We start from the raw sequence: 24,095 nt of genomic DNA, 5'->3' as shown, positions 1-24,095 counted from the left end.
TTATTATTTTTAATAGTAGATGTAGAGCAGGAATATCATGATTATGACTAAACTACTGGCCAGTCAGACAGTGAAACTGAGGAGCTTCTAGGAAAGAGAAAAAAGGAAGTAAAGATTTCTGAGGATTTTATTTAAGGTACTGCCCTCTCTCTCACACGAGCTCATTTTACAGTTTCTTTATAAGGATGTGTGTTACTGTATTTTATAACCCATGGAAGATTCATCAGCTCCAGGTCAGCAGTGTTAGAGCAGAGGAAACTGAAGAACACACATTTCAGCTCTTAGAGTGGGAGCTGTGAGGAACTCAGAGCAGAATAAAGAGTTTACAGATATGATCCATATATGCAGGAATATGTTTATATTAAACATCAACCATCAGAGAGACTCAACAAAGCTGTTCTTCCAGTTTTTAATGAAACAAACCTCCCTGATATTTTTAGTTACACTTTTTAGCTTTTTAAAGATTATAATTAAAGTTAAATAATTTGTATTACAATAATATATTCCAGCTATGTGTATGAATGTATTCATGTATATATGTCTTTTGTTGTTGTTTATTAATTAATATTTTAATGCAGTAATGGATTGTTTCTATTTTCTTTTAACTCCTATCTTTATATAATTTAAGATGTGCTGAAAATAAAACAATCACTGTACGTTTAAAAAATTAACATACAGTATTGTGCAAATGTTTTAGGCACCTGTGGGAATTTCAGTAAATAAAAAGCTTCTTATCTGTGCAGTAAATGTTTATTAGCTCAGTAAAACACATTACAGCATTACAATAAATACAAACAGCAGTTTTACAAAGAGCAGAGCAGCTTTAACAGCCCTGTTTTCCTTAAAACATCTCCTAATCTCTCCTCCTCATCTGAGTTTAATAGAGTTTTATTTCTAGTTCTCATCATATTAATCAACACCTGGTTTGGTGAATTGGTAAATGTGGTAAATCAGGTGAGCTGCTGACGGAACTGAACATAATAAACACATGCTGGCTGAGGAGCATCCAGGAGAAATCTGGAATCTCTACACTTTGTTCTTCAGCTCGGCTCACAGGATATAAAACATACTTATAGTTAAAAATGAGAAATTCCTTGTTACTTTTTACTGTATTTATGTTTATGTACATCTGTTCATATATCATATGTGGGGCTTTTTTCAGGTTAAAACACTCATATTGCTGAGATAAATAGATTAGTGTAATTTGCTTTGGTGCCTAAAACTTTTGCACAGTACTGTATATATTTTAAAAAGTTATAGTGTAATTCCTCCATTCATCCACAGTTAAACACTGTGTTCTGATTGGTCAAGAAACACATCACTCCTCTCTCTTCAACCTGTAAAAAGCCTTTCAGCACTTCCTCCTATAGTGAGGAACTGATCCAGTTTAAACCGGTTTAAAGTGAAAGTGAAATCTTCAGCAGCTTCTGTTTAGATGAGAGAAGAAGGTGAAGAGCGTTTGGATAAAAAGCACAGAGGTAAAAACTGAAGCTTTAATACTAGAATTTACTGTCTGATCTGATATTAAAGAGTTTTAGACACAAAGAGAACAGAAATACATAGAAATATTTCAGATAACAACTTTAAGATGAAGGAAATACATGGTTTTAACTGTGTGTGTGTGTGTGTGTGTGTGTGTTTGCAGGATTAAATGTAAAAAAGGTCTAAGATGAGCTCCAAAATGAGCATCTCTGGGGAACAGGACACACAGGAAGCTGAGAGGTGAGAGAATAATGTGACTAAAAGTAAAATGAGCATGTTTTCATGTTTTAGCTGGAAGTTCCTATGCAGCATCTTATTCAGTATTTCTGTTCCACCTTACAAAAATAGCAATACCAGTAGATTATTCAACCAATTGAACCTTGAGTGCACTATTGCAAAATTTAACACAGTTCTATTACAGTTATATTACAATTGTCTATGGAGTACCACAGGGTCTTGTCTTAGGGCTTAAAAATAATGTTAATTATTGCACTTATAACAGGAAATAACTAAATTGTGGTCATGTATAAGCAACAGAAGTGTACAATGTTTCTTGTCCTAGTATTTGACCTTTTCTTTGATTGTCATCCACTTATACCTACAGAGTAATGAATGTAAATACTTTTGGCACCTTTGTTCCTCTTCCTTATTACCAACTCTTCCTCTCTCCCTTGTCGTGGTTTAACTACACCTTTTCCTGGAGTAACTATTACTTTCCCTCCATCCAGAGATATTTTCTTTCTCTCTCTCTCTCTCTCTCTCTCTCTCTCTATGAGCTCCAATAGCTACACTGGCCACACTCAGTCCAAAACAAAAATCCTCTTTTTTATGTGTTCATGTCACTGACAGCATTATGTCTAATGATAAAATCCAGTTCCAGCTCTGATTGTCTTATCATAGTCTTTTATTTATTATTAATAATGTGTAAATTCAAATTTGTGTATTAGTTATAATAGATTTACACATGCTATTGTTGTAAAAACAGCAGTTAAATACTGTATTTAAGGTTTGTAACATGAGATATTTAATATTAGCATGCTGTTTTAAAGCAATTGTAAATAATATTATCTGCTAATACATTACTGAAACCAAGTGTCTTCTGAAAATAAGTATATGTAGCACTTATGGTTCAGTGTGTATTGTGTAATTTAAATATTACAAAATGTCAAGCCGTGTTAGACTACCTGAGTATAAAGAAAGTAAAGGAGAGGCTGTGCTGCATATCTCTGCATGTTCAGACAGAGTCTCACCTAGTTAGACAGGTAGGTGAAAAGTGTTCTGATTGGACAAGAAACATGTTACTCCCCCATCTTTAACCTTAAAACACCTTTGTTTACTCTTTAGGTGAGGACCTAATCCAGATCAAACTGGCTGAAATCTTCATCTGTTCAGCAGCGTCTGTTTAGCTGAGAGAAGATCATGAAGAACTTTGGATAAGAGGCACAGAGGTAAATACTATAGCTTCATCTACTATCTGTAATCCTTTTCTCATTCTTTATAAAACTCAAAAGAAAGGTACAGGATGTAAATTTAAGTATATTCTATGACTCTTCTGCTAAAACCACTCTACTGGCTTCCTGAAAAAACAGATACAAATTTTTAGCTGTATTTTGGCTGTAAAACATCAGCTTAAGTCTTCCATCTCTGTTCTCCTGATAAATCCTTCCATAAATCTCTTTATGTCTGTAAGGTTAGCTCTTACTCTTTCAGTGGTGGAACAAACTTCACCATACAAAATATAGATTTGATTCCCAAATATTCTCAAAAGTAAAAGGTTACAGATATTGTCTGAGAGGCTCCAGACTCCAGAAAGTAAAAAGTGAAAGTGAAATCTTGAGAGGGGTCTGTGTGCAACAGGGGCTTCACAGTGCACATGCACTACCAAGCCCCGGAAATGCACTCTCAAGCCCGAAGTTGTTGCACTGTGGGTGGACTTGTTTCTTTTGGCCTTTTATGTGCAATGCATTTCTTTCATTTCACCACTTTTAGTCAGTGTCTATGTTTAGTCATACTGTTATGCTGCAGATAGCGAGTTAGCTTGGTTAGCGGTTAGGTATGCTAGTTAGCCAACCTAACCAGTTAGCTTCTTGCTACTGTTATAACTGACATGAATGAGCAAAATGTGCTTAGCGCTAGCTAGCTAGCTAGCTACTCATAGAAGCTAAAACAATCTACCTGAAACGTTCATACATTTACATTTTAATAAGTAGTTAACTACTTGGCTAAAGTGATATCAGCACACAATTTACCCACATGTTCATACTGATCTCTTATAGTAAGAAATAGAACCTCGTGGACACAAATATCTGCTTTTTATGAACTCCCTAAGCGACGTACTGAACATCTTGAGAGCATCACAGGACACCGTGTGAATGTGTGATCATCTGACCTTTTTTACATAAAACTATAGGTGTGCTGGAGATAAAACTAAATATTTTTAAAAGTGTATTTTTTTTTTCAGTCCATCAGGTATTTAACCTTAAAATATCTAGGCATGTGCTATTGTATAACAATACGAAATAAATGCATAAATTAATTTAACCGATTTAATTTACAAGAAAATCTAAAATACAACACACGTTATAGATAAGTCGTTTATTCATATTAATAGCTCTACTCTGTTCTCCAGCTGTATTGGTCTCTATTTGCTAATTAATAGATACAATCCGCAGAATAGTTATCATTTACAGGCATTATTTACATATGCTAGCTAATGCCACAGCTGTTACCATTTGTATAATCGCACAACAGACTACGGATTTAAAAACTCTTATAATTCTTCAGAAGTGTAAAATCAAATCTTACGCATACAAACACCGTCACACATGTCCTCGCATTCTCAAGCTCACACCCACACCTGATTTCATTAGCCACTGAAGGTTTGGGGCTTGAGAGTGCATTTCTGGGGTTTGGAGGTGCGTGTGCACTGTGAAGCCCCTGTTGCACACAGACAGTCTTGGAAATCTTCAGCAGCTTCTGTTTAGATGAGAGAAGAAGGTGAAGAGCGTTTGGATAAAAAGCACAGAGGTAAAAACTGAAGCTTTAATACTAGAATTTACTGTCTGACTAAAAGTGTTTTAGACTCAGAGAGAAGAACATTACATTACTTAAAAGAGGAAGTCAGTATTGATGTGTGTGTGTGTGTGTGTGTGTGTGTGTTTACAGGATTAGGTTTAATCTGAAGGAGGAAGATGAGCTCCAAAATGAGTGTCTCTGGGGAACAGGACACACAGGAAGCTGAGAGGTGAGAGAATAATGTGATTGGGTATAAAGTGAAAGGTTTGCTGGAAAGGTTGTAGTTGGTGTCTGATACTGGTTGTGTTTTAGACTGGATCAGGATAAGAGATCAGACTCACCTGAACCCAGCTGTGTCTCCATGAAGAGTGACCAGTCAAGTCTCAATAATATAAATATAATTACATTTATTTACCTATATTTATGTTTATCATGTGTATGTTTTAGTGAGATTCAACGAGAGGGGGCAGACTCTTCTGAATCCAGCGACGATTCATTGGGCCATCCACCAAATTTCAGAAAAGAGGGCTCTACTCCTAAACTGAGGTAAATATAGTTCTGTTAACATTTATAAATGCCTATAACAGAATCCTGTGCATGGTGCTATCTTATACCCTGTGCATGGTGCTATCTTATACCCTGTGCATGGTGCTATCTTATACCCTGTGCATGGTGCTATCTTACACCTCACCAACAGTCTATTTTTATGCATTCCGCGTGCGTCATTTAAATAGTAACAGTACTTGTGAATATATCTATGCTGATGGGCGTGGTAGTCTTGAAATAACTGAGGTAAATGTGTGGTATATTGCTATCTTCAAAACGAAAACACAAGTGTTCTATTGAATACAACCTAGACAGATGTTAACAGTCAGATGTTCATTGCTATCCTGGCAGTAAATTATCAACAAACGCAATGCATGTAGACCTCATCTTCTTATGTTCAGGTAGCTGCACCGTTGAAATAGTAATCTGCCAAATTAAGATAATTAGCACATGCCTTTTAAGCATTTCGAGCCGCGCAAAGTGTACTTTTCCTGTTGTTACGATAGCAAGGACACACGGACACGCCATAAATAAAGCTGTGTGGTGCACTTTGGCAGGGTGCCATGTCATCACTAAAATAGAACCCCAGATGTCATAAGCTGGCATGAGAACTATGTTGAGTGAAACAAATATTTAGATAGATCTTGTTAACAATTTTATAGGTAGTGAAATCATATGTCATGTTATTGGAACTCACTTTGTAGCCTTTTTATGTATTTTAGAATGTTATGGTGATGTAATTCTGATGCTGTTACACACCTTAGCACCTAATAAAACTGGACAAACATGATATCTTCAAAAAATGTTGTAAAGTACATTGAGCCAAGCGGTAATCTACTTAGATCACAATAGGTAATTTACTGAAACATATCAACAAAATGACAACTATCCTCACTATTTACAAACAAAGATGAATGACACAACTAAATAACTATATAAACAACTATAAGATACCATAAGAACCACTCACATTCAAATGGACGCACGGCAAAAAGAGAACTGAACTGTTTATTCTCTAGTCCAGCGGTTCTCTGTTATCCTCTGCATACGCTCAGACACTGATGTAGTGGCGGGTCTGGCTCAGAAAGAGTTTGTGAGTTACAGGTAATAAAGTGTCTGACTGGTGGAAAGTTATCCTTCTGATTTGAAGTGCCCTGAAACCATAGACTGTGTATAGCTGGACAGAGCATCGTCTTTTACAAGTGAAGCTACCACAGGTCGGGCGCCCCCTGCTATTCGGGTGCAGAAAGCTGTGTAACCCCACCCATCCTCATAGGTTTCAATGGCAAAACAGACAACTTTCAATCACGTTTTTTTTCTAATATACTGTAATTATATCCTCCATTATTTAAATGCAGCAGCTAGTGTAACTTCTGCTTATATTGTCAAATTTTTATATCTCCACAGAATTCGTTTTTAAAAAACAGTTTTTCAGCTCTATTCAAAAAAAGGTGTGGCTATTGTAAAAGGGCTGGTTATGGGTGGGACCAATAACAGACTGTCAGCTCCGCCCCGCTCTGCAGTCTGTGTCCTCCAGGAAGCCCTCAGGGGCGGGGTTATTTAAATGAGTAGGCTGTCTCTCCACAGTCTTTCTCCCTCCTCTGGTCTCTACTGCGCAGACTCGGGTTTTTAGGATCGGCAACATGGCGGACGATTTTGGCTTCATTTTCACTGAATGAATGGGAACGGCGACACGGCGTCCATCTTTTCTACAGTCTCTGCTTGAAACTGGAAACAGTGTGTTGTACTGCTGTTCACGTACACTCCATACGCGCCCATGGAATCCTGGGCGCACCTGTTTGGTCAGTCTTACTGGGTGCATGAGAAGCCTACGTGGCCCACGCAGCGAGGGCATGGCCAGGTGGACTGCACCATTTTGAACAACCTCCACTAGCAGGTCTCGGTCTGGTGGTTTTGATCTGCACCCGAGTGCAATTTCTGTTTTCACACCTGCTTAATCAAACCACACTAATGGCACAAACCTAAAAAAATCCGTTTAAACTGCACCAAATAATGCTTCTGTAAAATCGCCCTATATTACATGAGATTAGCTTACCTGCTGCTTTATTTTTTAAGATATGTTACAGCATCAGCATTATGTCCCAGAGGCACACCGAAATATACTCAGCTTTCAAACTGTAAACTACTGTGAACTCTGTCATCTAATATTCATTATACTAATGTAAGATATGCTGCACAGTGGATGTAGCTGAAGGTTGTAATGAATATAATGACTGTATTTAATGTGTCTTTGTCCATGTCTTATATTTATCAACAGAGTCCAGCAGAAAACATCAGACAATACAAGAAATATATATAAGGTGTGTATTTTTGTGCATGCATTTGTGTGTTTAAACACAGGTTAGACTCTTGATCGATAAGTGGATCTGTATTGTTTGGAATGTTTTTACAGCTCTTTGGCAAGATGCATTATCATCTTGAAAAAATAATTTAATCATCCCCAAACATCCTTTCAATTGATAGGATAAGAAAGGTGTCCAAAAATATCAACGTAAACTTGTGCATTAATTGAAGATGTAATGACCGCTATCTCCCCAGTGCCTTTACCAGAAATGCAGCCCCATATCATCAATGACTGTGGAAATTTGCATGTTCCCTTCAGGCAGTCATCTTTATAAATCTCATTGGATCGGCACCATACTAAAGTTCCAGCATCATCACCTTGCTCAATGCAGATTGGCGATTCATCACTGAATATGACTTTCATCCAGTCATTCACAGTAGAGATCTGCGGGAGTCCCGCCGGACCCGTCAGAATATGTTGCGGCGCAGGACAGGTGTCATGGTGTGCACAGAATACAGACACTCGCGGATACAGTAAAAAGGGGTGTTTATTAAAACACAAGGTAGAAAAACGGGTAGTCGTACAAACACACTTAGAGCACCGGCAAACAGAAGCAACGTAGAAAAACCATACCATGAGTGAGAGACAGTCCAGAGTTCAAACACGAGCAAGCCAACATCAGAGGTAATCCAAAATTGAAAAACGTGAAACAGTCCGGGTCATACACAGAAAAATCCACAATCAGAGGTAATCCAAAAATCGGCGTCGAGAAAAACAAAAACAAGGTCATACACGAAGATAACAGAGACAAGAGATAAGTAACGCTTAGTAATGAGGAAGATCCAACAATACGCGGCACAGGTGTGTGTGAGAGGTGCCCTTAAATAGTGCCTGTAATCAATATTCGGGGCTTCCACACTGTAAAAAAAAAATTTTTTTTTACAGAAAATAACCGTTGAAAAAAACAGGTTTTTTTTGTATTTTATGTAAAAAGAGAATATACCTGAAAATAATAGTAAAAACATATATTTTAATAAATCAGCTGTGAAAGCACAGTCAAAGTCTGTAAATTTAAATGACCAGAATCCTCCATTTTTTAACTCAACTGTACAATTTTTTTAAGGGTTTGAATGTTAATTTATGGGGGTCTCGGTGTAAAAATACACTCATTGACGTATAAACACAGTCTTAGGTGTAAAAATACACTCACTGACGTATAAACACAGTATTTGGTGTAAAAATACAGTCACTGACGTATAAACACAGTATTTGGTGTAAAAATACAGTCACTGACGTATAAACACAGTATTTGGTGTTAAAATACACTCACTGACGTATAAACACAGTATTTGGTGTAAAAATACACTTGCTGACGTATAAACACAGTCTTTGGTGTAAAAATACACTTGCTTATTTACATTTTGCTGTAAATAAGAAGTAACATTACAAAGCCATATGAATATTAATTTAACAGAACTGTCCCATAAAATTACTTTCAATATATTGTAATACAAAAATAACTGCAAATCTTATTTTAACAGCAATTAACCTTATTAAATGTGGAATTATAGTGAAATGTTAATGATTTATATGCACTATGTTTAAAAGTATTTGTTAACTTATACAAATTATTGAATGCCTGTTCCAGTAATTTCCATGGTCAGGTGTATAAAACCAAGCATCTACGAATTCAGACATTTAGAAACATTAGTAAAAGAACTGTCTCCTCTCCTGTCTGCACTGTTTTTAAAACATAAGTGCAGAAATAGCTTGTTAAACTCATGCATTGGATAACAGTGCAACAGAACTGAACATGCTTGCATTGAAGCATGTGCGCATACATACACTCACACAGGCTTATACAACTAGACATACATTTTAAAGTTTAGGGGAGCCAATAAAGGTTGTTTTGTGCACTACCTTTGCTCTCTACAATTTCATTCCCTATTGTTTTTATTATTATTAATATTATTATTATTATTACTGTTATTATAGCACCACAAAAATAGGCTGATGACACAATTCACTCCAGTACAAGGAAGTTTCACTCCAATAAACTTCCTTGTATATTACTTGGCTATTTTAGCCTATATATTTTAATTTAATTAATTAATTTATTTCATGGAATGACCATTAAAAAATGTGACATGAATTCTCTATAAAACCCTTCTTGGCTATCTGAATAAATAATTAAAACTATACTAAGTAATAACAAAAAATCCAGCCTTTCCCATTGTGGAGATGTGCAGAACTTAGATAGGAAATTAGCATATATACATAATTTTAAAAATAATAATAAAAGAAAATCATACTTTTCATTGCTCAGGCAAGCAGTTGGAGAAAATTCATTCTCATAGCTGTTTAATATAAATGTTACCCTTATTTTACCATATTTTTTACCAGTAGTTTACTATTGTTTTATTGTTATGAGGGAATACATCATAAATAATTACAATTATAGCATACTTACAATTAACAAATTACTTTATAATATTTCCATAATAATACCTATAATATATAATAGTAATATATATATATATATATATATATATATATATATATATATATATATATATATATATATATATATATATATGTAATACAAAATACTACAATAATATATTACAATAATAAATTATCTATAATAGTATTATAATATTAATAATATATTAAAATAACAATAATTATAGCTAATCTAGCAAATTCACTCAATGTCCTGTTCTAAATGTTACCATTGGTGCATGACGTCACCTGAAGAGTTGCTCTCCTTTTTTGCTTACATATGGACTATTGTTTGAGTATCATGATAATCAAATTTGTGTTCGAAAGCTGCATGATTTTTGTCACTCTAGAGAAAGAATGGTCTTCATGTTAATCTAACAACAAACTTGGAATGCAAAAATAAATAACATTTTAATTATAATATTTAGGTCTAAACACAACATATAATTATCATGTCAAATGGGTCAGCATTCTTATCTTATTTTAATTATTAATCAGAATTGAATTAGTTTTCACGAATCAGTAAATAGTTCTATGATTGGGCAAAGTCGTGAATGTCAAAACGGTTGAGCCAATGAAATCCTGAGAATCTCTCGTTTGAATTTGAGCGCCAACTTCGCCTATAGACGTCACGTTCAGTCCGCCGCTGACACGCCCATTTAGGAGATTGGCTTTAATCCACTAGAAGAGACAACTGCAGGTTGTGCAGAGGGAGACGTTCTGGTTGTATCTGAAGTGTTTGGGTTTTACCGTCGTCACTCTGGACGTATTTAGTCATTTCTGGTGAGTAACAATCTGTACTTTAATTTTTTTATGAGCAATTGATAACAAAATATGGCTAGGAAAAACTTAAGTTAGCGAGACAGCTAACTATTAGTTTAACTATTAGTAGTTAAATATTAACTGGCTGCGGCGTTAGCAGCTAACTTATATCTCCTATAATGAAGTTACTTTTAAAATAACCATGATGAATAAGTAAAACATTAACGTAAATATTTATAGAGGCCCTTTCCATTTGGGAATTTAAAGCAGAAGCAGGACACACACACACACACACACACACACACACACACACACACAAATACACACACATATATATATATATATATATATATATATATATATATATATATATATATATATATATATATATTGTGTGTGTTTGTTTTATATTATTTAACCTCTTAACACGCCCTGGCCCGCCGGCGGGCCAGAAAAATATGATATTTAATATCTGGCTGTGTTTATGAATAGTTATAGGTTCAATATAGATGCTTTTCAGTTATATAGCCTATTTGGCTGTATCTCCTTTCAGAAAATAAACATTTAGGGCGAAATATGCCTTGTTTATGAAAATATTAAATAATAATTTTCATATTTCCGTTTATCGGACGTCCATATTTGATCGAATGCGGACATGTTATACACCATTCGAACCGCCTGGCTCTCCGGATTCCGAAACTGTGCTCCTTTTTAGTGTAGGATGCCTGACACACGGTCCCTGAATTAGAGCTGAAATAGCGCGTTGCAGCGCGTGTTCAGAGTTGAAAAATGCACAGGTTTGGTCCTGTATTTACCTACAGTCACTCCCCCCCCCCCCAACACCCACCAGCGCGTCCCCCACTCTCTTACCTTCAAAAAGAGCCCAGACTCAAGAAAATCCATCAGTCCAGTCTCCTATAATCCACAGTTATATCCACCCCGCGCGAGGAATAATGTGAGACGGAATCTTAACTTTAATTACGAATTAAAAGCATTTTATTCGACGCTGCTCCGATTCTGGCCCACAGCCAGACAGGGCGGAGCCTACTGGACATGACGGTATGAGAATGAGGTCTCTCAGCCAATCAGGTGGCGAGTTCGGCCAGCTGGAAGGCTAAGGAAGAGAGATGCTTGGCCATAGAAACTTTCTCTAATAGACTTTCCACTCAGCAGAACAACCGCTCTTAAAGAGACAGTGCGGATTTCTGTTTGTATATGAGTAGACCACACAAAAACCCAGAGTTTACTGCAAAATGAGTTATAAAAGTGGTAGTTTTTATTCTTATAAAGTTTCCAGTCCTTTGGAGAAAGAAAAGACCATTACTGGTTCAGATCACTATAATTCCTAAACAGTAATAGGTAGCAGTTTAAAATTTTATATGATGATTGTAAACACATTATAGTAAAATATAGAGTTGTCAAAACCCTTCATCCATATAAATAGTTCATTTTATGTGTCTGAAAATAAAAAAAAATAATAGAAAATCTGAAAAGCGCCTAAAATTTTCCTGGTTTTTACCATATATTGGCCATTACATGTTCAATTGAATAATTAAAATGCCTTAAATGAATTGTGTAAAGGCTTCTAAGTGATATTAATTCATAGAATTGACTCTAAATAATTTAATATTGGAGTGATAAGCCTTCAAATGTGAGTATGTAATTTCAGGCGGAAAATGGTAAAAATAGGCTTGGAGCTTAAGAGGATAACCTAATGCTGCATATCAAAGAGCTATCTACATCAGTTTTCTCATGTACTTGGCCCTGTACATTGCTGTGGTGCTGCCTTAGTAGTGGCAGGCCATGAAAACAAATAATAAATAAGTAATTCGAGACCAAATCAACTTGATCTCCAGTATATTAAAGACATCTGATAGGTCAATGTAGATTAAGACTGAAGACTTTACCAATGTATTTACAAAAGAACAAAATCTAATTTTGTCGTTTTATAATACTGCCATGTTGTTAACATGTTTTGTGTCATGGTTTCCTTGTAGACACCATCTCAGCTGCATTCTAAATAAGGTAAGATGTTACTGAATGTAATGGAAAATTGTGTCCAGATTATTATTTGTTTTATCAGTAATATGTACGTCTTGTTTATAGTGGAAAGGATAAAAAGGTTGTGTTGCAGCAATAGCCCGTAACAGTACAGTCCATAAGCTGTCCTTTTCTAACAATGTATTTTCATGTATAGGAACAAACTAGAGCTGGGTGATATAGCCCAAAAAATAAATCTTCGATTTTTAAAAAATAAATCAGATTTTCGATTTAAATCGATTATTTTTCCCCTACTAAAAATCAAATTAAAGATGATAAAGAAATGTTTAAAAACTATTTTTTATTTATTTAGTTTTCACTTAAATGTCCCCCATGTGGTTAAAGTGCAACCAGAAACAAGCAAAAAAATAACAATTGTAAGCTGTGAGAACATCTAGTAACTTTTCGAAAGCTTTCTCCAACATAATTTAGGTACTGACACTATGCACCCTCAAACTTAAAAAATAAATAAATAAATAAATAAACCCACCCTCAAAAAACAAATAGAAAGAAATAAAATGGTGCCCTTTTTTAAAAAAACATACAAAATAGAAAACAAGTACAATTTAATATGCTTTTAAGCTGCAGTTCCTCATCCAACCACTAGCCAGAGCTGCAGCAGCAGCACAAGCCCCGCTGTCTTTACACCACTAGGAAATAAAGGTTTTAACCCTACTAACCGGATAATACAGTTCACTAAAGTTCATCTTTCAGCCCAACCAGCTAACAGCAGCAGTTTAAAGCAGCCGTCACGGAGTCACTGCTCGGATTACATTATAAACAGGTCAGTTAGCGCTGCTAACCTCAGAATTATATCTACTAGGTTTAGTGGTTAAACTGTTAAAGGGATACTGAAGACTATTAAAGGCTATTGGAGGTTATTGAAAGGGTTATTGGGGGCAGAAATATAAACAGCCTTTACTGATAAGTGATTCACGTCCTCGTCCCTCGCTGCGGTGAAACTGTGACCTGGCTTTTTCCGTGCTGTACTGTTGATTAACATCATTAAAACAGATTCCGTACTTTCCAACTACTTAAGAATTTAGTTAACGTTAAAAGCTCTGTTTTATTGCTGTAACGTTACTTACTAAAAATATGGAGTTTAAATCAGATTCACGCTCTTAATTACAGTTTATGAGGGCGGAGAGAGTCAGGCTGGATTTTTTTTGCAAAAAATAAGCTCTAGCTGGAGCGTTAGATTAACGTTACTGTTGTTCTTATTAAAATAGTGTATTATCTATATATTAACAGTAAGTGAGATATTTTAAGCAGTAAGCTGTCTCAGAAAAAAAGGCAGCTAATGTTACACATTCCTGTGGTATTGACATATAAATATACAAATTCTTGTTTCTAATAAATATTTATATTTATTTTTTATAACTTATAACATTATCTCTCATGAAAAGCGTTTATTTTGGTCAGCGCGGGAGGGAGGGAGGTGTGGGGGTGCGCACGGGAGAGAGGGGATGGGCTAAGCTCACTCTGAAGTACGGGAGCCCACAGGGGAGCGTCGGTGGTGAAAATTAAAACTCAGAGAAAAACGATTTTCATAAAAACACATCGTCCTTAACTGTAAATTAAAATTAATCGATAAAATCAATTAATCGCACAGCTCTAGAACAAACATATTGGTTGGTTATGCAAAGAATATGTTTCACTGTCTGTCTGTCTGTCTGTCTGTCTGTCACCCTGTTCAGGATGTTTCTTGCCTTCCACTCTGAATGCTGGGATGGGCTAAAGCACCCCCTGCAACCCAGAATGATTTTTGATGGGTCAGAAGATGAGTGAGTATGTCTGTTTTAAGTTGTCAATTTATTAAGATGAAATTGTACATACAAATATCTAATAAGCACCATGAGATGGGCAAAATGTTTCCTATTTAGGCATGTGCATAAATCAAGAGTATTTCACATTGTATTATTTCCCAATATTCATATTATATAAAACAAACTCCCCAGTAGCTACAGTGCCCTCCATAATTATTGGCACCCCTGGTTAAGATGTGTTCTTTAGCTTCTCATAAATTGAGTTTTGTTCAAAATAATATAGGACCACGATGGGAAAAAAAAGTAAAGTCCAACCTTTAACTCAAGTAAATTTTAAGGGGGAAATAAAATCCCTGACTAAGAAATAATTATTCTTCATAAAATCACCTGTTCCACAATTAATGGCACCCCTAACAATTCTTAGGAAATAAATTTAATAAAAGTATTTCTGTCACTTCTACAGTAGTTTACGAAGTTGATCAGAGTATGTAGGAACATTTAATTAGTAATTCACAACTTCCTGTTTCCCTGGGGTATAAATATGACGTGACACAGAGGCCATTTATCTTCAACATGGGAAAGACAAAGGAACATACCATTCAAGTGAGGCAGATGTGTGTTGACAAGTCAGGCAATGGCTACAAGAAAATCGCTACTCGCCTACACCTGTCCATATCTACTGTCAGAGGAATTATTAAGAAGTTTAAAACAACTGGAACAGTGGTAAACAAGCCTGGACGAGGACGCAAGTTTATTTTGCCACCACGCACAGTGAGGAGGATGATAAGAGAAATAAAAAGTTCTCCAAAGCTCACTGTTACAGAATTGCAACAAATGGTAGCTTCTTGGGGTCACAAACTCTCCAAAACAACCATCAGGCGCTATCTACATGCCAACAAGCTGTTTGGGAGGCATGCACGGAAGAAACCATTTCTCACTCACAATCATAAACGCAAACGTTTGGAGTTTGCTAAGCGGTACTGGGACTTCAACTGGGACCGTGTGCTTTGGTCAGATGAAACAAAGATAGAGCTTTTTGGCAACAAATGCTCTAAGTGGGTCTGGCGTAACACAAGAGCTGAGTATGCAGAAAAGCACCTCATGCCCACTGTGAAATACGGCGGGGGATCAGTGATGCTGTGGGCCTGTTTCTCTTCCAAAGGCCCTGGGAACCTTGTTAGGGTGCATGGCATCATGAATGCTCTAAAATACCAGGACATTTTAAAACAAAATCTGGTGGCTTCTGCCCGAAAGCTGAAGATGGGTCGTCACTGGGTCTTTCAGCAAGATAATGACCCTAAACATGTGGCCAAATCTACACAGAAATGGTTCACCGCACACAGAATCAAGCTCCTCCCATGGCCATCTCAGTCCCCAGACCTCAACCCCATTGAAAACCTGTGGGGTGAGCTGAAGAGGAGAGTGCAGAGGAGAGGACCCAGGTCGTTGGATGATTTAGAGAGAATGTGCAAAGAGGAATGGTCAAAGATCCCTCTTTCTGTATTCTCCCATCTTGTGAAACATTACAGGAGAAGATTAGGTGCTGTTTTGTTGGCAAATGGGGGTTGTACAAAGTATTAACATCAGGGGTGCTAATAATTGTGGCACACATGATTTGATGTTAAATAATTATTTCTTAATGTGGGATTTTTTTCCTACTGAATACATTCACTTGAGTTAAAGGTTGTATTTTACTCTTTTTTTCCATCGTGGTCCTATATTATTTTGAACAAAACTCAATTTATGAGAAGCTAAAGAACACATCTTAACCAGGGGTGCCAATAATTATGGAGGGCACTGTATATCACAACCAAAAGTACGTAGGTACTGCTCGTCCCATTTTACACATGGCTGCTACAGCTCACCATGCAAAAGCGTGGTTTTGAATAAATCAGCGCCAATACATGGCTAATCATGTCTAATCATGTCTAGCTCTGTGTGCTAAGTGCAAGAGACCCTCTCTGAGAAAAAGAAGAATCACTGATTGTAAGGTTTGTAAACACAGTGTAATTTGATTCAGGCAATTCTAATGTGGTCATTGAGTCTCTGATACACACTGTGTATAGTAATGTCTAACTGGGAAAACGTGATGCATGTTTGCTTATGTAAATGTATAGCTGTATCTAAAGCTAAGAATGGTATTTATGTATGTCTGGTTAATAATGGTAAGGGTTAAGGGTGGTATATAATGTAAAGGAAGTTATATGTTTTTAAGGTATAGTTTATGGTTGTATATACTGGTGTATAATGTACAGCTGGTTAATTTTATTTAATGGTATGTAGGAATGTACAGTGGAGGAAATAAGTATTTGATCCCCTGCTAATTTTGTAAGTTTGCCCACTTACAAAGACATATCATAAATAAAATCCAGAAAATCACATTGTATAAATTGTATAAATTTATTTGCTTTTTGCAGAGGGAAATAAGTATTTGATCCCTCTGGCAAACAAGACCTAATACTTGTTGGCGAGCACAGCAGTTAAGACCTTTTTTGTAGTTGATGATGAGGTTTGTGCACATGTCAGGAGGAATTTGGTCCACTTCTCTTTGCAGATCATCTCTAAATCATTAAGATTTTGAGGCTGTCGCTTAGTTCTGAACTTTAAGCTCCCTCATAAGTTTTCTATGGGATTAAGGTCTGGAGACTGGCTAGGCCACTCCATGAACTTAATGTGCTTCTTTTTAAGCCACTCCTTTGTTGCCTTGGCTGTATGTTTTTGGTCATTGTCGTGCTGAATGACCCATTTTTAAAGTCCTGGCATAGGGAAGGAGGTTGTCACTCAGGATTTTACAGTACACGGCTCCATCAATTCTCCCATTGATGTGGTGAAGTAGTCCTGTGCCCTTAGCAGAGAAACACCCCCCAAAACATGTTGTTTCCACCTCCATGCTTGACAGTAGGGATGGTGTTCTAGTCAGCATTTCTCTTCCTCCAAACATGGCAAGTAGAGTTAGTAACAAAGAGTATCAATTTTTGTCTCTTCTGACCACAGCACCTTCTCCCAATCACTCTCGGAATCATCCAGGTGTTCATTGGCATACTTGAGACGGGCCTGCACATGTGCTTTTTGAGCAGAGGGAGCTTGCGATAACTGCAGGATTTTAATCCGTTACGGCATAATGTGACTCTGCAACATGAAATAAAGCTCTTATTTGTCATATTTTGTCACTCAGAGTTCAAGTAGGAGGGTCCCTTATCAAAATCTTGCTTAGATCCCCAGGGAAGTCAGAACCAACACAGGTTGCAGTTCTGGCCACATCCTAACCTGCCAACCAGCACTCGCCTGGAAGCAAGCCATAATCAGTCTAAAACTGTGCATTCGATTTTTTTAAATAATGAATTTATTTTATTTAACATTGATGTTTTGCATGCTAAATTGATTACAAATGTGCAAAGGATGTTAGAATTTCTGTACACATGTTAATTAACATATTTTTTCCCCCTATTTTTACAGATGATGCAGTGACCACTGATTTAATGATTGCTAACAAGATCCTTGAGTGGAACTATCATGTCTTCAAAGACTGGATTCTTGGAATTTGTGTCCATCACATGATACCTTTGAAGATGGCTGACATTCATGATGAACTGTATTTAGTAATGGCTATGGTTGAGTGAATTGAGATTTGAAATATGTGCAGTGCATATATGCATTCTACAGATGAATGAGGTAGAAATTGGTCCTGTTTGTCCTGTTCCTGTTATTTTGGATGCACATTTATTATAAAAGTTTACAAATGGGGTGTAGGGGTGTAAATAAATATTGATCTTTAATGTGGTTTGCAATTGTGATTTTACTTTGTCAATTTTGTAAAAAAGTATCATTTAATTAAAAAATTATATTATCTATTTTATCTATATAATATTGCATTGTGATCAGGTTTCTAGATAGCTGTACATTTGTCTTTGGATCCCACTGTTCTGATTTGTTAAAATTTGACAATGTTTATACAATGATGGCATTATTATAATTAATTTGGAGTCTATTGTAAAACAACCCCCATATTGTAATCTGTATCATATCACCGCCATAGTAACCCTTTTCTTTTGTCAGTTGTCATGATTTGTTTCAACTGTAAAATATGTGAAAAATAAAGATTGAAAATATACATTGTTGAGCATGTATTTGGTTAATTACTTGTTATTTTTTTTTTAAATGTATTTAACCAGTAGGATACAGTACTGTAACAGTGAAAGCTTGTGGAAAACAGTACATTGTAATAGTAGACATGTCATTTAAAGGTTACCATCTGTAAATGTATAGAATAAAGGCACTTATTGACAAATTTACAAGATTTAAAATACAGTAAAATTATTTTTTTCCTTTAAAAAGCTGTAATTTGACATTTATCATCTGTAAATGTAAAGAATAAAGCCACTTATTGACGGGTTACAAGATTTAAAATACAGTAAAAATTATTTATTTTACTTAAAAAGCTGTAATTTGACGTTTATCATCTGTAAATGTAAAGAATAAAGCCATTTATTGACAAAGTACAAGATTTAAAATACAGTAAAATTGATTTATTTTACTTAAAAAAGCTGTGATTTGACGTTTATCATCTGTAAATGTAAAGAATAAAGCCACTTATTGACAAAGTACAAGATTTAAAATACAGTAAAATAGATTTCTTTTACTCAAAAAAGCTGTAATTTGACGTTTATCATCTGTAAATGTAAAGAATAAAGCCATTTATTGACAAAGTACAAGATTTAAAATACAGTAAAATTGATTTATTTTACTTAAAAAAGCTGTGATTTGACGTTTATCATCTGTAAATGTAAAGAATAAAGCCACCTATTGACAAAGTACAAGATTTAAATGAAAGTAAAAATATTTTTTTTACTTTAAAAACCATGTAATTTGACATTTCTATGCTGTAAATTGCTTGAATAATTCTCTCAAGTAACATAATTATACCATTATTTAATTGATGTCAACCTTCAGATAACAGACTTTTAATGTATTAATGCAGTATTTTATAGGTTATTTTAACATTTTAGGAATGTTTAACAACAGAAAAAAACATGTAATTTACTATTCTTTGACTGTAAAATTACAGAGAACATATACAAGAAAAAGCTGTAATTTTACAAGAAGTCGTTGTTAAATTAGGTACAGTAATTTCCTGTAATTTTATGGTAATTGTTTGGCAACTTTTGCTGCCAGACATTCTACCGTTTTTTTACATTTTTTTTTTTACAGTGCAGGTGGGAGCAGGTGAGGTGACATTTGACTAGGTGTGTGTGTGATGTCAGCGGGTGGTGCGTTCTGGGTAATGTAGTTGTTAGACTGAGAACCTCCGTCAGAGCTGGGTGTGTGAGGAACAGAGGAGCTTACAGCACCAGATGTGACAACAGGACTGAATTGTTATTGGCGGGAGCAGGAGTTTAATCATTCCAGGCAATGCGGGAGCAAAATTGATAAATAATTACGAAAAATAAAAACCCTCAAGAAAAATCTCAAAGCGGACCGACAAACACACACACACACATCCACAGCAATGGGAGATTTTCAGCATCTCCAATTCACCTGATGGCATGAGTTTGGACTGTGGTAGGAAACGTGACAGTACTATTCGGCACTAAATTGCTGATTTATATGAGGGATTTATGTCAGAAGACGTATTTTATAATCTATCCAACAGTTAACAGGTACCTAGTGTAGAGATGAAAGAATAGGAGTAATGTGATCATTTTTTTTAGATCTAGTGAGTGCTCTTGCAGCTGCATTCTGAACTAACTGGAGTTTATGAAGTGATTTACATGGCCTTTCAGCCAACAACGCATTGTAGTGGTCTTGTCTTAAGGTAAGGAAGCATGCACCAACTTCTCCGCATCTTACAAACAATCCTGTTTCCATGTGTTTAATCAGGAACTAGAGCGCAAAGTCATCTCCATGGTAAAGAAGCAGCTGAAGAAGTTTGTGAAGATCCTGAAGAGTCCAGATAACCCAGCATTCTCTGAGAAGAAAGAGAAGAATGAGGAGGACCAAAATGGGGTCACAGAGGGAACACTAAAAATAACACTGCAAGCCCTAAAGAATATGGACAAGACAAACCTTGCTGACACTCTGCAGACCAGTAAGAGATCAGGGTCATGCACTTATCTCTTATGTAGATTACTTCCAAATTTAAAATTATGATAATTTATGTACCAGAAATTAGTGATAGTAAGTATTTAACTATGATAAAATTGTCATATTTTTAACCATGTTTAATGATATAGCATTTCCTTGTTTCTATTAGAACTGGCTCCGTTTTGTACTAAAAAACTGAGGGAAAAGTTTCAGAAAATTAATGAAGAAATCTCAGATCCTGGAACCTCAACCCTTCTGAATGAGATCTACACAGATCTGTACATCACAGAGGGAGGGAGTGGAGAGGTCAATAATGAACATGAGGTCAGACAGATTGAAGCAGCATCCAGGAGACCAGCAACACAGGAGACACCCATCAAATGTAACAACCTCTTTAAAGACCAGTCCATCAGAACTGTGCTGACTAAAGGAGTTGCTGGAATTGGAAAAACAGTCTCTGTGCAGAAGTTCATTCTGGACTGGGCTAAAGGAAAAGCCAATCAGGATGTTCTCTTCATATTTCCACTTCCTTTTAGAGAGCTGAATCTGATGAAAACTGAAAAACTCAGTCTGGTGGATCTTCTTTATCAGTTTTTTAAAGAAACAAAGGATTTAAAGAAGAAAGATTATTATGAACACAAAGTCATGTTCATCTTTGATGGTCTGGATGAATGTCGGCTTCCTCTAGATTTCCAGAACAATAAGAGAGTATCTGATGTAACACAGTCAGCCTCAGTGGATGTGCTGCTGACAAACCTCATCCAGGGGAACCTGCTTCCCTCTGCTCTCCTATGGATAACTACTCGACCAGCAGCAGCCAATCAGATTCCTCCTGACTGTATTGATCAGGTAACAGAGGTACGAGGGTTCAGTGACCCTCAGAAAGAGGAATACTTCAGGAAAAGGATCAGAGATCAGAGCCTTGCTGAAAGAATCATTACACACATGAAGTCCTCCAGAAGCCTCTACATCATGTGCCACATCCCAGTCTTCTGCTGGATCTCAGCCACTGTTCTAGAGAGGATGTTGGGTGAAGCAGAGGGAGGAGAGATCCCCAAGACTCTGACTCAAATGTTCACACACTTCCTTATCTTTCAGATCAAACACTGCAGCCAGAAGTACCAAAGAGAAAGTGATGTTGATCTTGACCAGACTAGAGAGATTATTCTGGCTCTGGGAAAACTGGCTTTCCAACAGCTGGAGAAAGGAAACCTGATCTTCTATGAGGAAGATCTGAGAGAGTGCAGCATTGATGTCAGAGAAGTGTCCGTGTACTCAGGAGTGTGCACCCAAGTCTTCAGACAGGAAACTGAACTTCACCTGGGGAAGGTTTTCAGCTTTGTGCATCTGAGTGTTCAGGAGTTTCTGGCTGCTTTATATGCGTTTCTGTCCTTCATCTCCAACAACAGCGATGTGCTGCAACACCAACACAGTGGATTTGGTTTCTCCAAAAAAGGAACAATGTCTGATTTCCTGAAGAGAGCCGTGGACAAGGCCTTACAGAGTTAGAATGGACACCTGGACCTTTTCCTCCGATTCCTTCTGGGTCTCTCACTGGAGTCCAATCAGACTCTCTTACGAGGTCTTCTGATACAGACAGAGAACATCTCTCACAGTAAAAAGGAAGTAGTGGAGTACATCAAGCAGAAGATCAGGGAGAATCACTCTCCAGAGAAAACTATCAGTCTGTTCCACTGTCTGAATGAACTGAATGATCATTCTCTAGTGCAGGAAGTCCAGAAATACCTGAACAGAGGAGATTCCAGTGATCTGAGTGGAGTTTATCTTTCTCCTGATCAGTGGTCAGCTGTGGCGTTTGTGATGCTGAATTCAGAAGAGGAGCTGGAGGAGTTTGACCTGAGTAAATTTCAGAGATCAGAAGAATGTTTTCTGAGGCTGCTGCCAGTGGTGAAAGCATCCAGAAAGATTATGTGAGTAGTTTCATTATTTAGTGTTTAATCTGTGCTGTTTTATATTTTGTAATATGGATTAGTCTGTACTTTTATTGATTATTTGTTGAAAAACTAAACATACCAATCAGGGGTGCGATTCCAGAGAGTGATCACTCTTGGCGAGTTACAATTAACTAGTGCAGGACCTGAGAGAAGAACAAGCCAGAGTATTTCCCAAAGAGGTTTGCAAAACAAAAAAAAAGTTCAAAGAACGTCTTTGTTGAATCCACCGGTGAAACACCATAATCAAAACACAAACATTGATTCAGTTCAGTACATATTCAGTATATATAAATAATTCACTATTATGTGTTGGAATCAATTATACATTCTGAAATTTTAATAACAAAATTACATATTTAGGCATTATATAATATTTGTGAACACAGACATAACTATGTAGATAACCAAAAAATCCATATTAATGACAAAACTTATTATTAAAAAACATATTTGGTCCATCAACGAAATCTTTTCTAATATTCCTATAAAAAATACCTCCTGAAGCTTCGTTATCTGGTCTAATTCTGAGTTACTATGTATTTTTAGGGTAACTACTCACACTAAACAATGAAATGCCATTAATCCAGCAGCTATTGAAGGACCTGAGGATCTCAAAAAACAGAGGGGACTTTGGCCCTTCCAATAAATGTCATCAGTGTTCTTAGCCCAGTCCAGTTTATTGTCATTGTACACTCCCAGATATCTGTAATCCTCCACCGTCGCCCTGTACCCATCCTCCTCACCCCTGCTGATACATCCAACTATTGTAGAGTCATCAGAAAACGTCTGAAGGTGGCAGAGGAAGGGAGAGAGGACAGTTTTCTGTGGTGCTCCAATGTTGTTAACCACTCTATCACATACACAGTGCTGCAGACGTACATACTGTGGTCTGTACAGATAGTCTACAATCCAGGACACGAGGGAGGCATCTACTTCCATTGCGTTTAACAGCAACAACAGGTCGAATGCTGTTAAATGCAGTGGAGAAGTTAAAAACATGACCCTCACAGTCCTGACTGTTCTGTCTAGGTGAGCATAAACTCAGGTTGAACAGGTGGATGATTGCATCCTCAACTCCCAGGAAGTGCTGAAAGTGGAATTGAAAGGGGTTCAGAAGGGGCTGTACCATGGGCCAGAGATGATCCATTAGCGTACAGCAGGTCCAATGTTCTTTCCTCTCTGGTAGGACAGTCCACATACTGAGTGAGTGTGGTAATGTATTAGCTATTGTGTCATGTTTAAAGTCACCTGATACAGCATTAACAGCACTCAGGTGATGAGTTTAAAGACGTTCCACGGTTGAATAAATGACCCGCCAATGTTGTATTGGCAGAGGAAGGAACACAAACAGCCAATAGAAGTACATGGAAAAACTCCCTCTGTAAATAATATGGCGTCCAATAATAAGAATCCAACAGCAGCAGCTCAATATTCAGACAACAAACACGTTTCTTGATGGAAATGTGTCCAGGGTCTCTCCATCACTTTCCCTGTGCCCTGTTATGTTCCTCCTCTGCATCTCCTGTGTTTGAAGGAGAAGGGAAGGTTCACCAGTGTTCCATGTTTTCTCCAGTAGTGAATAATAGTGAATCACTGTAGTCCCAAAGCTTTAGAAATGACTTTGTAACCTTTTCCAGACTG

The 24,095-nt window shown here is 36.6% G+C and overlaps 2 protein-coding genes and 2 long non-coding RNA genes across 18 annotated transcripts in view; 3 read left to right on the top strand and 1 right to left on the bottom strand.

The window, feature by feature from the left end:
* Window positions 1-24,095, top strand: part of LOC111188855 (NACHT, LRR and PYD domains-containing protein 12-like) — an 859,751-nt gene that overhangs the window by 825,659 nt on the left and 9,997 nt on the right. The gene's annotated exons all lie outside the window — the stretch shown is intronic.
* LOC111188856 (protein NLRC3-like) lies at window positions 1,373-22,345 on the top strand. Its single transcript, XM_049472897.1, has 8 exons — window positions 1,373-1,478; window positions 1,646-1,722; window positions 2,827-2,930; window positions 4,648-4,726; window positions 4,945-5,043; window positions 7,322-7,364; window positions 20,296-20,503; window positions 20,669-22,345. The coding sequence occupies exons 4-8, from the start codon at window positions 4,674-4,676 to the stop codon at window positions 22,006-22,008; spliced, it is 1,743 nt and encodes a 580-aa protein (XP_049328854.1). The 5' UTR covers window positions 1,373-1,478; window positions 1,646-1,722; window positions 2,827-2,930; window positions 4,648-4,673; the 3' UTR covers window positions 22,009-22,345.
* Window positions 10,511-18,529, top strand: LOC125788933 (uncharacterized). 2 transcript variants are annotated; one of them, XR_007429892.1, is made up of 4 exons: window positions 10,511-10,633; window positions 12,610-12,637; window positions 14,350-14,440; window positions 17,875-18,529. It is a non-coding gene; the product is annotated as an uncharacterized LOC125788933 (long non-coding RNA). The 2 variants fall into 2 exon arrangements; XR_007429891.1 differs by having other exon boundaries at window positions 10,512-10,633; window positions 14,350-14,436.
* On the bottom strand, window positions 10,934-12,470 carry LOC125788935 (uncharacterized). Its single transcript, XR_007429894.1, has 2 exons — window positions 12,324-12,470; window positions 10,934-11,031 (listed from the first exon to the last, which is right to left on the bottom strand). It is a non-coding gene; the product is annotated as an uncharacterized LOC125788935 (long non-coding RNA).

Source organism: Astyanax mexicanus, unplaced genomic scaffold (assembly GCF_023375975.1).
Source record: "Astyanax mexicanus isolate ESR-SI-001 unplaced genomic scaffold, AstMex3_surface scaffold_31, whole genome shotgun sequence".
NCBI classification, from domain to species: Eukaryota; Metazoa; Chordata; class Actinopteri; order Characiformes; family Acestrorhamphidae; genus Astyanax; species Astyanax mexicanus.
The sequence above is the reverse complement of the archived record's forward strand: the minus strand, read 5'-3'. Positions and strand labels throughout refer to the sequence as shown.